The following is a 15,680-nucleotide window of genomic DNA, read 5'->3' as shown; positions in this document are numbered from 1 at the left end:
TCGGAGCAGGATTAGGACATATAGCCCTATGAGCCTATTCCCACGTTTAATAAGATCTGGGTTGATTCCTACCCTCACGTTGATCAATAATCTATCTAATCAAATAGGTTCAGTGTCAAATCTGCACATCAGGACTCTGGAACCAGCTTAAGCATTGTCAGCGAACAACGCCAGAATTTTCAAGTGGATGACATTTCGTCAAAATGTGTTGCCCACTCTATCGCATCCCTGTGGTTGGCTGGTCAGCCAGTACCCGTTTCAATTGGGTATCCCTACCTGACACCCTTCAATGTACATCTTTAGTCAGTCTTGACTCCCTGCTTCATGAGAGTCAATGGTACAGTCAGTTTCCCTTTTTAAACGCGGTCTTCACCGAGCTTCTCATTCTGGAAGTTCCCTTTCACCTTTACAGTTTTCGTTCTGGAAGTACAGTACTTTTCTCTCTCTCTCTCTCTGAGGGTGTTCAGCACCGGAGCTGAAGGCGTGTGGCACTCGAAGGAGGACACTGCGGTAATTTTATACGCGATTCCTTCGAGATAGTCCTTGCAGGTTGATTTTGGGACGTTTTGTGAGTTTTTGCAGTGGTTCCCTTGTTTCTGCGAGCGAGAAACATTCCAGGTCCTGCAAATGCATGCTTAGAATTAACAATAGCTGGAAAGGGGGCATTTCAATGGCCATGTCTTGGAGAAACACATATTCGCACGAATGCTGCAGACCCAGGCTAGAGTTCAGTAATAAAATGTTCTCCAGCATCTGCAGTTCCCATTATCACTGATAGAGTTAAGTAATACTTGAGGTTAACAGCTTGGAGAATGCTGCAGAGTTTGCACAGACTCTGTCGGGAATGGTGAGTCGTCATTTCTTAAGAGCGTGGTCAGTGAAGCCTTGAAGGGACAGGAATAACGCTGAGGATATTTTGGAAGGTAAATTCTGGGGTGTGCAGTGTTTTGGGAAACCACAGCGGAAAGCCCTCACGTAGATGAACGTAGATAACACGGTGTGGAGCTGGATGAACACAGCAGGCCAAGCAGCATCAGAAGAGCAGAAAGGCTGACGTTTCGGGTCTAGACCCTTCTCCAGAAATGGGGGAGGGGAAGGGGATTCTGAAGTAAATAGGGAGAGAGGGGGAGGCAGATAGAAGATGGATAGAGGAGAAGATAGGTGGAGTGGAGACAAATAAGTTAAAGAGATGGGGATGGAGTCAGTAAAGGTGAGTGTAGGTGGAGAGGTAGGGAGGGGATAGGTCAGTCTGGGGAGGGTGGACTGGTCAAGGGGGCGGGATGAGGTTAGTAGGAAGGAAATGGGGCTGGGGCTTGAGTTGGGAGGAGGGGATAGGTGGGAGGAAGAACAGGTTAGGGAGGTGGGGGACAAGCTGGGCTGGTTTGGGATGTGGTAGGAGGAGGGGAGATTTTGATGTTTGTGAAGTCCAGCTCCACCTCCTCCAGAGCTTCCAATTCCCCGAACCCCAATGCTTCATCTTTACCATGGACGTCTAGTCCCTATACAGCTGCATTCCCCATATAGATGGCCTAAAGGCCCTCCACTTCTTCCTGTCCTGCAGGCCTGACCAGTCCCCCTCCACTGACACCCTCATCCGCTTAGCCGAACTCGTCCTCACCCTCAACAACTTCTCTTTCAATTCCTCCCACTTCCTACAGACAAAGGGGGTGGCCGTGGATACCTGCATGGGCCCAAGCTATGCCTGCCTCTTTGTAGGTTACACGGAATATTCCCTCTTCTGTACCTACACTGGCCCTCACCCCCACCTCTTCCTCTGTTACATTGATGACTGCATCGGCGCCACCTCGTGCTCCCACAAGGAGCTCGAACAGTTCATCCACTTCACCAACACCTTCCACCCCAACCTTAAGTTCACCTGGACCATCACTGATTCCCCTCTCTCCTTCCTGGACCTCTCTGTTTCTATCTCTGGCAACCACCTGGAAATCGATATTCATTTCAAGCCCACTGACTCCCACAGCTACCTAGAGTACACCTCCTCCCACCCACCCTCCTGCAAAAATGCCATCCCCTATTCCCAATTCCTTCGCCTCCACTGCATCTGCTCCCAGGATGAGGCATTCCACTCCTGAACATCTCAGATGTCCTCGTTTATCAAGAACTGCAACTTGCACCCCCGCAGTGGTCAAAAATGCCCTCGACCATGTCTCTCGCACTTCCCACAACTCATTGCCCACTCCCCCTCCCTACAATAACAACCAGAACAGAATCCCCCTCATCCTCACATACCACCCCACCAACCTCCAGATCCAACGCATCATCCTCCGACACTTCCGCCCTTTGCAATCCGACCCCACCACCCAAGACATTTTTCCATCCCCGCCCTTATCTGCTTTCGGAGGGACCACTCTCTCCGTGACTCCCTTGTCTGCTCCACACTACCCCCCAGCCCCACCACACCCAGCACTTTTCCCTACAACCACAGGAAGTGCTACACCTGCCCCTACACCTCCCCCCTCACTCCCATCCCAGGCCCCAAGATGACTTTCCACATCAAGCAGATTTCACCTGCACATCTGCTAATGTGGTATACTGTATCCGCTGTTCCCGTTGTGGCTTCATCTACGTTGGGGAAACCAAGCGGAGGCTTGGGGACCACTTTGCAGAACACCTCCGCTCGGTTCGCAATAAACAACTACACCTCCCAGTCATGAACCATTTCAACTCCACCTCCCATTCTTTAGATGACATGTCCATCATGGGCCTCCTGCAGTGCCACAATGATGCCACCCAAAGGTTGCAGGAACAGCAACTCATATTCCGTTTGGGAACCCTGCAGCCCAAAGGTATCAATGTGGATTTCACATGCTTCAAAATCTCCCCTTCCACTACCACATCCCAAAACCAGCCCAGCTTGTTCCTGCCTCCCTAACCTGTCCTTCCTCCCACCTATCCCCTCCTCCGACCTCAAGCCCCACCCCCATCTCCTACCTACTAGCCTCATCCCAACCCCTTGTCCTGTCTGTCCTCCCCGGACTGACCTATCTCCTCCCTACCTTTCCACCTACACTCACCTTTACAGGCTCCATCCCCACCTCTTTGACCAGTCTGTCTCCTCTCTACTTATCTTCTCCTGTATCCATCTTTTATCCGCATCCCCCGTCCCTATTTATTTCTGAACCCCCTTCCCCTCCCCCATTTCTGAAGAAGGATCTCGGCCTGAAACGTCAGCCTTCTTGCTCCTCTGATGCTGCTTGGCCTGCTGTGTTTGTCCAGCTCTACACTTTGTTATCTCAGATTCTCCAGCATCTGCAGTTCCTACTAACTCAGATGAACATGTTCGGATCTGCACCTGAGGCACTGTTAGCTGCAAAGCTCTGGACCAGATGCTGGAAATGGGAGTTAAACTGGGCTGGCACAGGCACGATGCACTGAGTGGCATCTTTCTGTGTCAACACGCTGCTCATCACTCCCTTAATCATTGATGTGCTTCTAGAAAACTATATTTTTGTTTCTGTTAATTTCATGGGATGCTGGTTGGGCCAGCATTTACTACCATCCCTAATTGCCCTTTGAGAAGGTGGTGGTGAGCTGCCTTCTTGAATCACTGCAGTTCATATGCTGTAGGTTGACCCACAATGCTTTTCGGGGGGGGGGTGTAGTTCTAGGTTTTTTGAACCAGTCACAATGAAGGAATGGTGATAGATGGAACTCATAGATCGGGATTAATGAGGCATGAATTACCATACCCTATTTTCATTAATCCAACTTTAATGTCGAATAATTGGCCTCTAGTCAGCTGCACTGTCCGAATCACAATTCCACTCCAGGCTTTCCTTCATCTACAAACCTAAATATGGGCCAGAGGCAGCTGTGTGGAGTTAGGCCTCAGATCAGTCATGATCTCATTGAATGGGGGAACAGGCTGAATGGCCTGTTCTTGTTCCTATGAAATTGGAATATTTCCAACCCTGATGACCCCTAGTCAGTTCTTCCCAACTTCAACATGAACTCCAAAGTGTCTTCATTCTTTCTCACCAACACTGCATGATCTGATTTACCTAGAGTGCCTATAGTGTTGAGCTTAATGGACAGCCTTTCTAAGGTCTCAGTGTTGTTCTCTTTGTTAATGTTGTACAGATGACCCTCGGACTTTCTCTGGATAATTGATCCCCATTGGTTTCTCTAACGCTAACCCTATTAGATTGACAGTGCTTTGACAGACATTAACATGGGCATCAATTAGCCTGTTCCCAATGTGCTGGTCTCTTCCAAGTGTCGTATGAATCTTTCATAAATTTTGTCAGTGCCTCACAGGTCTCCTGTAAGTTTGCCCACAACTTCCATTTCGTACAGTCCCTACGGAGTGGAAGCAGGCCATTCAGCCCATCAAGTCCATGCTGACCATCGAAACAGCATCCCATCCATCCCCTACTCGACCCTATCATATCCCTGTATTTCCCACCTATCTACACATCCCCAGACACTATGGGCAATGTGTCATGGCCAACCCACCTGCCCTACACATCTTTGGATTGTGGGAAGAAACAAGAGCACCCAGAGGAAACTCACGCAGACACAGGGAGAACTCCACACAGACAGTCACCTGAGGGTGGAATTGAACCCAGGTTCCTAGCACTGTGAGGCAGCAATGCTAACCACTGGACTGCCATTCCGTCCCAATTTCTTGTACGTTGTCAGGTTTGCTTACAACTACCAAGAGAACCAGAGGTATTAAGAAATTTGGGCCCAAGCTGTTGATCTAGACATGGGTTCAGTTGTCCATTTTGTTGATTCTTGAGTGAGAGGTGGACATGGCTGGACATTCCTTCATTGGTGCCCATCCCTGTTTGCCCTTGAACTCAGCGACTTGCCAGGCCAGTTCAGAGCCAACCATATCGCTCTGATCACATTGTAGGCCAGGCCATGTAATATCCCTCCAAGATACTAGTAAACCTAGAGGGTTTCCAATCAATGATTGTTTCATGGTCGTCATTAATGTGAACTACCTTTCATGAAATGAATTAAGTTCTACCAGCTTTCTGTGGTAAGATTTGAACCTGTGTCCTACAGCATTAGCCTAGGGCCTCTGGATTACTATCCCAGTGATGCACAGAATATGTGCACAGCTCTGGGCAGCACACTCCAGGAAATGCAGGGCCTATTGTAAAGGGTGCAGAGGAACTTTACCCAATTATAAGATTATCTGCAGTTCACAGAATCATTACATGTAGAAGGAGGTCATTTGGCCCATTATATCTGCAGCAGCCCCTCCAATGAGCATCATGGCTTAATGCCATTTTCCTGCTTCACCCCCATGCCCTTGTACATTGTTTCTGTTCTGTTACCCAATGCCCTCCTAGATTCATCAGTTGACTCTGTATCCACCACATGTCCAAGCAGTGGAGTTAAGACCCAAACTATTTGTTGTCTGAAAAGACTTCTCTTCTCACATCACATTTGCAAATCACTTTAAATCCGTGGAGAGATCGAAGAAGCTGAGATTAGAGCAGCAAAGTTTATAGTGCAACTTAACAGAACGATTCCAAATTGTAAGGGTTTTTAAAAAGATAAACTATTTCCTATTGTAAATGTGTTAGTAGAGAACATATAGAATATAGAACTGCATGGTGCAAGATCAGGCTTTCAGCCCACCATGTCTGTGCTGACCATGATACCATTCTAAACTAATTCCATCTGCCTGCACATGGTCCATATCGCTCTTCTTCCCTGCCCATTCATGTGCCTCCCTAAATGCCTTTTACTCGTTGCTATTGTATATGCTTCTACCACTTCCCTGGCAGTGTATTCCAGTCCATTCCACTTCAAGCTTGTCCAAATTAAATAAAAACCAAAAGAACTGCGGATGCTGTAAATCAGGGACATAAACAAAGTTGCCAGAAAAGCTCAGCAGGTCTGGCAGCATCTGTGGAGGAGAAATCGAAGTTAACATTTTTGGTATGGTGACCCTTCCTCAGAGCAAATTAAACTTCATTTGTCACTTTTCTGCCCAACTTTCTGGCTGATCTATCTCCTTCTGAATCCTTTGACAACCTTCCTCAATGTGCACGACTCCTTTCATTTCTGTGTCATCTGCAGACTTACTCATCGGACCACCTAATCAATGATAAGTATTACAAACAGGTCTCAGTGCTCTTCCATGTGGGATATCACTGGTCACAGATCTCCAGTCTGTAAAAAAACACTGCTCCACAACTCCTCCCTGCCAACTATGACAAAACCACTTTTACATCCAACTCATCATCATGGATTCCACACGATTTGATCTTCTGAACCAGCCTATCGTGAGGGACCTTGCCAAAGGCATGTTGCCCATGTAGACAACATCCTCTGCCTTGTTAACCAATCATCTTCACCACTTCCCAAAAAACTCAATCAAGTTTTGAGACCAGGACTTCCCTGCATAAAGCCTTGCTGACTTACCCCTAACAAGACCATTATTCTCCAAATGCAAGCAAATCCTGTCCCTAAGAATCTTGTCCAATAATTTTTTGCTACTATTGATGTAACGCTCACCAGCCTATAATTTCCTGGATTGTCCCTGTCGCCCTTCTTGAACTAAGAAACAAACGTCTGTTTTCTCCAATTGTTGGGGACCTCAGCTGTGGCTGAAGAGGACACAAAGATCTCTGTCAAGATCCCAGAAATGTCCTCCTTTGCCTTCAGTACCCTAGAATAGATACCATCAGGCCTTGGGGATGTATCTACCTTCAGACACTCAACACCTGCTCCTTCTTAATACCAAATGCTTTAGAGTATCAACAAACCCCTCTCTAAACTGACCATCATCCATGTCGTTTATTCGGAAGCTGGGGGGAGTATTCATGAATTAAAAGGCAGGAAGTTAGAATTTGTTGGTAAAAATGATAATGGGGAAAAGCAGTACATTGTCCCTTTAAAAGATGGTGTTTTTTTTCAGTGCTTAGAGTTTAAATGGATGTCTGACCAGCAGGTTGATGTGTAGGTGCACACACAGAGAGTGCCCGAATGGAAACATTTTGTATTTAACAGCAGCATTTTTACTAAGACAACAAGTGTTTTCAAATTTAGCCAATCGATTTAAACCAAGACCTTAGATACTAAAAAACCTTCCCAATTTAAATCAGAGATAATGGGAACTGCAGATGCCGGAGAATCCAAGATAACAAAGTGTGGAGCTGGATGAACACAGCAGACCAAGCAGCATCTCAGGACCACAAAAGCTGACGTTTCGGGCCTAGACCCTTCATCAGAGAGGGGGATGGGGTGAGGGTTCTGGAATAAATAGGGAGAGAGGGGGAGGCGGACCGAAGATGGATAGAGGAGAAGATAGGTGAAGAGGAGAGTATAGGTGGGGAGGTAGGGAGGGGATAGGTCAGTCCGGGGAGGACGGACAGGTCAAGGAGGCGGGATGAGGTTAGTAGGTAGGAAATGGAGGTGCGACTTGAGGTGGGAGGAAGGGATGGGTGAGAGGAAGAACAGGTTAGGGAGGCAGAGACAGGCTGGGCTGGTTTTGGGATGCAGTGGGTGGAGGGGACGAACTGGGCTGGTTTTGGGATGCAGTGGGGGAAGGGGAGATTTTGAAGCTGGTAAAGTCCACATTGATACCATTGGGCTGCAGAGTTCCCAAGCAGAATATGAGTTGCTGTTCCTGCAACCTTTGGGTGGCATCATTGTGGCACTGCAGGAGGCCCATGATGGACATGTCGTCTGAGGAATGGGAGGGGGAGTTGAAATGGTTCGTGACTGGGAGGTGTAGTTGTTTATTGCGAACCGAGCGGAGGTGTTCTGCAAAGCGATCCCCAAGCCTCCACCTGGTTTCCCCAATGTAGATGAAGCCACAACGGGAACAGCGGATACAGTATACTACATTGGCAGATGTGCAGGTGAACATCTGCTTAATATGGAAGTATTAATTTAAATCAGATGGTGTTCACAACCTGAAACCAATTATAATATAAGGATTTCATGTGTCATAGGGATATAAGAAAGGTGCTTTTGGAAATTGGGTGAGAACCAACATTTTTTTGCCTTTATTCATTCACAGGGTGAGAGTGTCGTTGGCCAGGCAACATTTATTGCCCAGAGGGTATTTACGAGTCAACCACATTGCTGTGGGCCTGGACTCATATGTAGGCCAGGCCAGGTGAGGACAGCAGATTTCCTTCGCTAAAGGGCATTAGTGAACCAGATGGGCTTTTCCTTAACAATTGACAATTGATTCATGGTCATCATTAAATTCTTAACTCCAGATATTTATTGAATTCAAATTCCACCATCTGCCACAGTGGGATTCAAACCTGGGTCCCCAGAATATTATCTGGGACTCTGGATTAACAGACCATCAATAATACCAATAGGCCATCATCTCCTCCTGGCAAGAGACAATATTTCCTTTTCTTCTCAGAAAAAGTACCATCTAATTAAAACAGTACCAAGGCATTTCCAGCTAAAAGTCCTCATGGAAGCAATTACAGAGGAAAACATCCCTGGCAGCAAGACCAGTGACAGAAAGGCATTTGTGACATGAGATTGACAGAAGAAAGGCTGGAGAAAGCAGTGTTCCAGCAGACAGTCTGTCTAAACTTGGAAACATTAAGTTTTAATTTTTTGTTGTCTTATTAATTGGGTTTATATAAGCGGGACTTGTGATTATTTGAACAGCATTCCAGCAGTCTTTAGTTCAGTTGGGAAGTAATTAATATCCTAAGGGGAAATTGTTGGGTTTGTTAGTAATTCTGTTTATTTATTCATTGTTAGGGTTAACTTGTAAAGTGAACATCAGGGATTTTCTTCCTTTCAACTACTCTTTTAACAGATTACAAGGGGAAAGGTGAGATTCTCTGGGTGTTTCAAGGGGTCAATTTTAGAGGGGAGCCCCTAATCCCATCACAACAGAGTGGTGTTTGTATTTTGGTTTAACTGTCATAGGTGTTCTAGCCATTCCCCTGCTGTATCACTTTCCTTTTGGGGAATACTGATACAAAGTGTTCATTAAGGACCTCACCAACATCCTGTAGCTCGATACATAAATTTTTTCCTTTCTTCTTGAGTGGACCTACCCTTTCCCTAGTTATCCTCTTGTTCTTAATAGATGTATAAATGCTTTGTGATTCTCCTTAATCCTATTTGCAAAGGACATTCTCTTCTAGCACCCCTAATTTCTTTTAAACTTCCTTTATGCTTCCTTTATACTCCTCAAAGGCCTTGTTTGATTTCTGTTTCCTTTCATATCGATCCTTTCTCTTTTTAACTAAACTTACAACATCTCTCATCACCCGAGGTTCCGGAATCTTGCTATCCTTATGTTTCATCTTCACATGTTGGTCCTGAACTGGCTTTTGAAAGACTTTTACATGTCACATGTGGACTTACCTTCAAAAAGACGCCCCCAATTCCCCAGTTCCTGACTATTAATGTCATAATTAGCCTCCCCCCAATTTAGCACTTCTATCCAAAGACCAGTCTTATCCTTTTCCATACCTTAAAACATCCAGAATCATGATCACTGTTTCCACAATGCATCCCCGCTGAATCTTCAATCACCTGACCAGGCTCATTCCCCAATACCAGGCCTGATAGGGCCTCTTCCCTAGTTGGACTAGTTTCAATCAACCTGAGTGATTTAAAATAATTACTGAAGAATGTTGAAGCCAGGAGAAATTTCTCCCCACGGAGGGATGTTAGAACCTGGAGAACACTGTCCAATAGGGTGAAAGAGTCTCGATCTATAGAACTTTTGAAAGGCAATTGGACATGTATTTGCAAGACAACAGTTTGCAGGGTACAGGCTTCAGGACTAAATTGGGCAACTCTTTCCAAAGTCTAGTAAAGGTACACTCCTAGGGTGCTGAAAGATTCTAAGATTTGATGAAAGTCAGGCCAGAAATAAATTGGTGAGTTCGAATTCAGCACATTTCTTGCGCCAATTTCACATTTTGTCACCTGACAACCGACTGCCAAACCACTCCTCACCACTGGAATAAAAGCAAAATATCGCAGATGCTGGATATCTGAAACAAACACAGAGAGTGCTGGAGAACTGAGCAGTGACTTGCAGAGAGAGGAGCAGAGTTAAAATTTATGATCGGTCACCAAACTCGAAACATTAACTTGCTTTCTCCGTAGATGGTGCCAGACTTCCTGAGTTTCTCCAGCTTTCTCTATGTTTGTTTCACTCCTCTAACCTGTTAGGCGCCCACTTGTAACAGCAAGGTGTAGAGCTGGATGAGCACAGCAGGCCAAGCAGCCTCAGAAGAGCAGGAAGGCTGATGTTTAGGGCCTAGACCATTCTTCAGAAACGTTAAGGCCCAAAATGTCAGCTTTCCTGCTCCTCTGATGCTGCTTGGCCTGCTGTGTTCATCCAGCTCTACACCTTGTTATCTCAGATTCTCCAGCATCTGCAGTTCCTACTGTCTCAGACACCCACTTGTTATGCCAGTCCCCTTCACTGGAGTTGGTTATGGATGTGCTGCAATGCTGATTAATGAGACAGGGAGTTCATTCATTCATGTAGACGCTGAGTGAGTAAACTTTTACTCTCACACACATTTTTAAAGATCAAGAACATACAATCCCTACAGTGCGGAAGCAGGCCATTCAGCCCACACCAACCTTCCATCCACTTCCCCCACTACCTATCCCTGTAACCCCTGCATTTCCCGTGGCTAACCCACACACACCTGAACACTGTGGGCAATTTAACATGGCCAATCCACCTAACCGCACATCTTTGGCCTGTGGGAGGAAACCGGAGCACACAGACACAGGGAGAATGTGCAAACTCCACAGCGACAGTCGCCTGAGGGTGGAATTGAACCTGAGAGCCGAGGCAGCAGAGCTAACCACTGAGACACCGTTTCATTGCTGCATTGCCAATATTCATGTTGACACTATCCTCAGTGAGTACTGTCCATTTAAAGATCAATTAGATAGTTGATGAATCTGGATGTATTATGTAAATGTTTCTTTTCTTGTCGCAGATCGAATGACTGCGTCTTCCACATTCTTCAATATGGAAGAAATTGAACGACTTCAGGCCAGTTATAATGCTGGCGGATTGGAAGCAGTTATACCAGATATAAAGAGTAAATTAGATGACTTGGATAATGCACAGCTTAACATTGCAGTTATGGGCGATGGAGGCTCAGGGAAATCTACCTTGATCACAGGGATGATAGACCCTGAAATAAGTGAGGAGGAGAGAGCTGTTGACAAAGAAACCAATAAAGAACCAGTTGGATATCTGCACCCTGTTTTGCCAAAAGTTCAATTCTGGGAACTTCCAGGAATAGACCTTCCTAAACTGCAACTGAACGATGACCTAAAAATGGCAAACATTGGGCAATATGACATCTTTATTATTGTGTCAGACCGTCGATTCAAAGGAAGTGCAGGTGAGGCTGCTAAAGCAATCCTACAAGAGTGCAAAGCACTTTACTTGGTTCAGACTAAAGTTGACAGCCTGATTGGCACCGCAGAGGAAATGGAGAGCACGGCTTTTGATGATGAGCTACAAAGGCTCAGGACAGACTGTGCCAGCAGCTTAGAGGCTGCAGGGTCTGCTGCAGCACCTAGCATCTTTCTGGTTTCAGCTTTCCACCCTGACAAGTTCGACTTTCCCGCGCTAAAGCTGGCCCTCGCAAGCCACCTGCAAAAGGTCAACAAGGCGACGTTCCTGCTCTCTCTCCCGGGGGTAACTTCCCGCATTATGGAGCAGAAAAGAAACATGTTAGAGAAAAGAATCTGGATGACTGCCACACTGGCTGGGGCTGTGGGAGCTGTACCCGTTCCAGGGTTGTCCTTTGTCACTTGCATTGGGCTGTTGGCAGCGGGGCTGCTGTACCTCTGGCACCAGCGGGACCTACACAATAAGTGTTTGCAGAAGCTGGCGACCACAGGTGGTAAGTCTTTGCCAGCTCTGCAAACCGCTCTCAAGCCGCCAGGTAAAATACCCCGGGCGCTGGTCAGAACGCTGCTGTGCGTCAGCGCTGTTGCCTGTGCAGTGGCTGAGGTCAAGCTGAGCTTCACACCACTGACTATTTCTGTCTTTGGAGCGGTCTCATCATTTTGTTTCACTGCCATGCTCCTGAAGGATTCGCTAAGCGAACGGGTGAAAACCACACAAAGGCTGGTGAAAACGGCATTTGACACCCATTAAAGACGCCTGCGTGGTGTTCCTTCATTTTGTACACGTTGGGGATCTGCTCCTAGGGCAGGTCTTCTGCATGCCTCACAGTCTTGCTTCAGTCACACATACCAAGCTGCTATCTTCAGCCTCAATGAGCAATATTGCTCAGGAAAATACCTGAGGGGCAGGGGAATTGCATTACGGGAATGGTAGTGATCAATAATTGCAGGAGCTCAAGCTAATGATCCAGCAACACGGGTGTAGGAAAGATATTATTAAGGTGGAGAGGGTTCAGAAGAGATTTACCAGGATGTTTCCGGGTATGGAAAGTATGGAATGCCGGGTAAAGAAATGGTGGATATACTGGAGATAATGGGAACTGCATATGCTGGAGAATCCAAGACAACAAAGTGTGGAGCTGGATGAACACACCAGGCCAAGCAGCATCTTAGGAGCACAGATGCTGCTTGGTCTGCTGTGTTCATCCAGCTCCACACTTTGTTACCTTGGACAGGCTGGGACTGTTTTCACTGGAGAGCAGGAGGTTGAGAGGCAATCTAATAGAAGTTTACAAAATAATGAGGGGTACAGATAGAGTTAATGATAGTTGTCTTTTCCCTAGGGTGGGGGATTTCAAGACTAGGGGGCACATACTTAAGGTGAGAGGAGAAAGATTTTAAAAGGGCACGAGGGGCAAATCTTTTACTCAGAGAGTTGATCGTGAGTGGAATGAACTTCCTGAGGAAGTGGTGGGTGTGGGTGCAGTTACAATCTTTAAAAGACATTGAGATTAGTACATGAATAGGAAAGGTTTGGAGTGATATGGGTCAAGAGCAGACAGGTGGCACTAGGTTAGTTTGGGATTTTATTTGGTATAGACTCTTTGGATCAAAGGGTCTGTTTCCATGCTGTTTTGGAGTGTCTCTAACTCTGAGCCTGGAGGCCCAGTTTGAAATCTCCAGGTGTGCAAAAATATCTCCAAACAGTTCGATTCAGAAAACAGCTGGATGTTCAAAATTTAAAAGATCTCAGGTCATTTTCTCTTGCCTTTCTCCTGAATGGTTAAAGGAAACACAAGTCTTCATGAAGGATCCATCTCTGCAGTCATTGTCTCCCAAGGTCCAAGCTCTTATTACATTGTACAACCATAAGAAACGGGAGCAGATGGAGGCCACTTCTGTCAGCATCACAGGCTAAAGTCCCTGGTCTGCCGATACTTTGATGGATAGAGCTAGCTAAAGCAGACATGACCTTCTGAGCTGGGACATATAAAAACCTTTAAGTGGGAACAATCTGAAGATAGATCTTGAAGATTTCAAGTGATGGTGCTGTTGCTATTCAACCCCCCTGTGCCTGTTTCACTGATCAGGACTGGTCTGATTGCTCCACTTTCCTGAACCTCCCTTCCCTCAGTTCTCTACCCTATAGTCAAGGGGAGTTGGTGATGTAGTCAAAACATCACTAGACTAGCATCCCAGAGAGCCAGGCTAATGTTCTGGGGACGCAGATTCAGATTTAATCATGTTAGATTAGATTCCCTTCAGTGTGGAAACAGGCCCTTCGGCCCAACAAGTCCACACCGCCTCTTGGAGCATCCCACCCAGACTCATCCCCTGAGAACCCACGCAACCCTGAACACTACGGGCAATTTAGCATGGCCAATCCACGAAGCCTGCACATCTGTTGACTGTGGGAAGAAACCGGAGCACACGGAGGAAACGCACGCAGACATGGGGAGAATGTGCAAACTCCACACAGACAGTCGCCCGAGGCTGGAATTGAGCCCGGGCCCCTGGTGCTGTGAGGCTGCAGTGCTAATCACTGAGCCACCGTGCCGCCCTAAGCTATATTGAATTTGAACTTGAATTCACTAAATACATAAATTGGACCCATATTCATTGGAGTTCAGAAGGATGATAGGGGAGTCCAATTGAAATGTGTAAAATTCTATCAGTCTGGACAGAACAGATGTGGGGAGAATGTTTCACCTGGTCAAGGAGTCTAGGACCAAGGAACACAGTCTCAGCATGCAGGGTAAACCCTTTAGAACTGAGATGAGGAAAGGTTTCTTCACTCAAAGTGTGAGTGAACCTGTTGAATTCTCTACCACAGGAGGTTGTGGAGGTCAAGTTCACATATTGAAGGAAGTTAGATTTTTAGATATTTGATATAAAAGTCAAGGGATATGAGGAGAAAGCAGGAATATGGCATTAAAATAGAGGAACAACCCTGATCAAAGTGAATGGCTGGAAGGTTCAAATTGGGACCTACTCCTGCTCTTAGTCTCTATAAATCTCCAATGGAAGGCTAGACAAATAATTTCTTTTTATTCATTCACAGGATGAGGGTGTCACTGGCTAGGCAGCATTTATTTCCCATCCCTAATTGCCCAAAGGGCAGTTCAGAGGTAACCACATTGCTGTGGGTCTGGAGTCACATGTAGGCCAGACCAAGTAAGGATGGCAGTTTCCTTCTCAATGATGAGGTAATGACCTAGTGGTATTATCACTGGACCATTAATCCAGGGAATGTTCTGGGGGCCTGTGTTCAAATCCTGCCATGGCAGATGGTGGAATTTGAATTCAATAAGTATGTAATGATGACCATTGTTGATTGCTGGGAAAAGCCCATCTGGTTCACTAATGGCCTTTAGGGAAGGAAATGCCTTTATCCTGTGAATGAATTGTAGAAAAGGCCACCCAGCATCATTCTGCAGTCTCTTTCCCATACCTCTCTGACTATTTAAGTAATAGTTTGCTGTATTATTCTGAAAGCTCACATTTTCCCACATTATAGTCAATCTGCCAAATGTTTGCCCACTCACTTAATTTATTCTTTGCAGTCTGTTTGTGTGTATATCCTCCAAAAGTGCACTGGGTCCACTGTTGGACAGGGCTTGCAGTCCTTATTTGGGCCTGGGGTGACTCACAAAAGGGGCAACCTCACCCCAAGCCCAAAAGCAAGGTCTCAAATGACCCTGCAGCCACCTAGCCCTGTACAGCACCCTGGGTTCCTTCAGCTGTTGTTACAAAGCATTCACGCAGAACAAAATTTTCTGGAAGTGCATGTGAACAGTAGCGTTGAAGATTTGAATGCCTGGTCTCCCTCACATATGTTACAGAGAAGTTACGGAGCTTGGTCAGATATTTCAAAGGAAGATCTTTGGATATTTTTCTGCCCCAATTGGTGATGTTGCACACCAGAGATAACTTGCTGAATATGAATTCTGATCTCTTCTTTCTCCACTCACGTGGATTAGTTGTTGTTTGGACATTTTGATACAGGCCCTCTCACAACCTACCCATTCGAATGACTTCCATTAATAATTTGCTTAAATAACACTAGGAAGCCTAGTTACCCTTTGTTTAACAGAAATCAGTAAATTAAAGAAAAATATTGATTTATCAGTTTATCACATTGTTGTATGTACATACTGGCTGCCATATTTCCTACATTACAGTAATGACTATAATTCAGAAATATTTCATTGTCGATAAAGTACTTTGGAATGTAGGGAGTAAGAAATGCTCTACATAAGTACAAGCTTCTCCCCTTTCTCCCTCATATATGGATACATTAAAGTACTCCG

The 15,680-nt window shown here is 45.9% G+C and overlaps 1 protein-coding gene across 1 annotated transcript; it reads left to right on the top strand.

Moving 5' to 3' along the window:
• Positions 1 to 397: 397 nt before the first annotated feature.
• Positions 398 to 12,121, top strand: LOC125462452 (interferon-gamma-inducible GTPase 10-like). The gene is made up of 2 exons (XM_059653878.1): positions 398 to 510; positions 10,944 to 12,121. Exon 2 carries the CDS (start codon positions 10,949 to 10,951, stop codon positions 12,119 to 12,121), a length of 1,173 nt encoding a protein of 390 aa, XP_059509861.1. The 5' UTR covers positions 398 to 510; positions 10,944 to 10,948.
• Positions 12,122 to 15,680: the final 3,559 nt, after the last annotated feature.

Source organism: Stegostoma tigrinum, chromosome 23, assembly GCF_030684315.1.
Source record: "Stegostoma tigrinum isolate sSteTig4 chromosome 23, sSteTig4.hap1, whole genome shotgun sequence".
Classification (NCBI taxonomy): Eukaryota; Metazoa; Chordata; class Chondrichthyes; order Orectolobiformes; family Stegostomatidae; genus Stegostoma; species Stegostoma tigrinum.
This window is presented reverse-complemented; position numbering and strand designations above follow the sequence as displayed.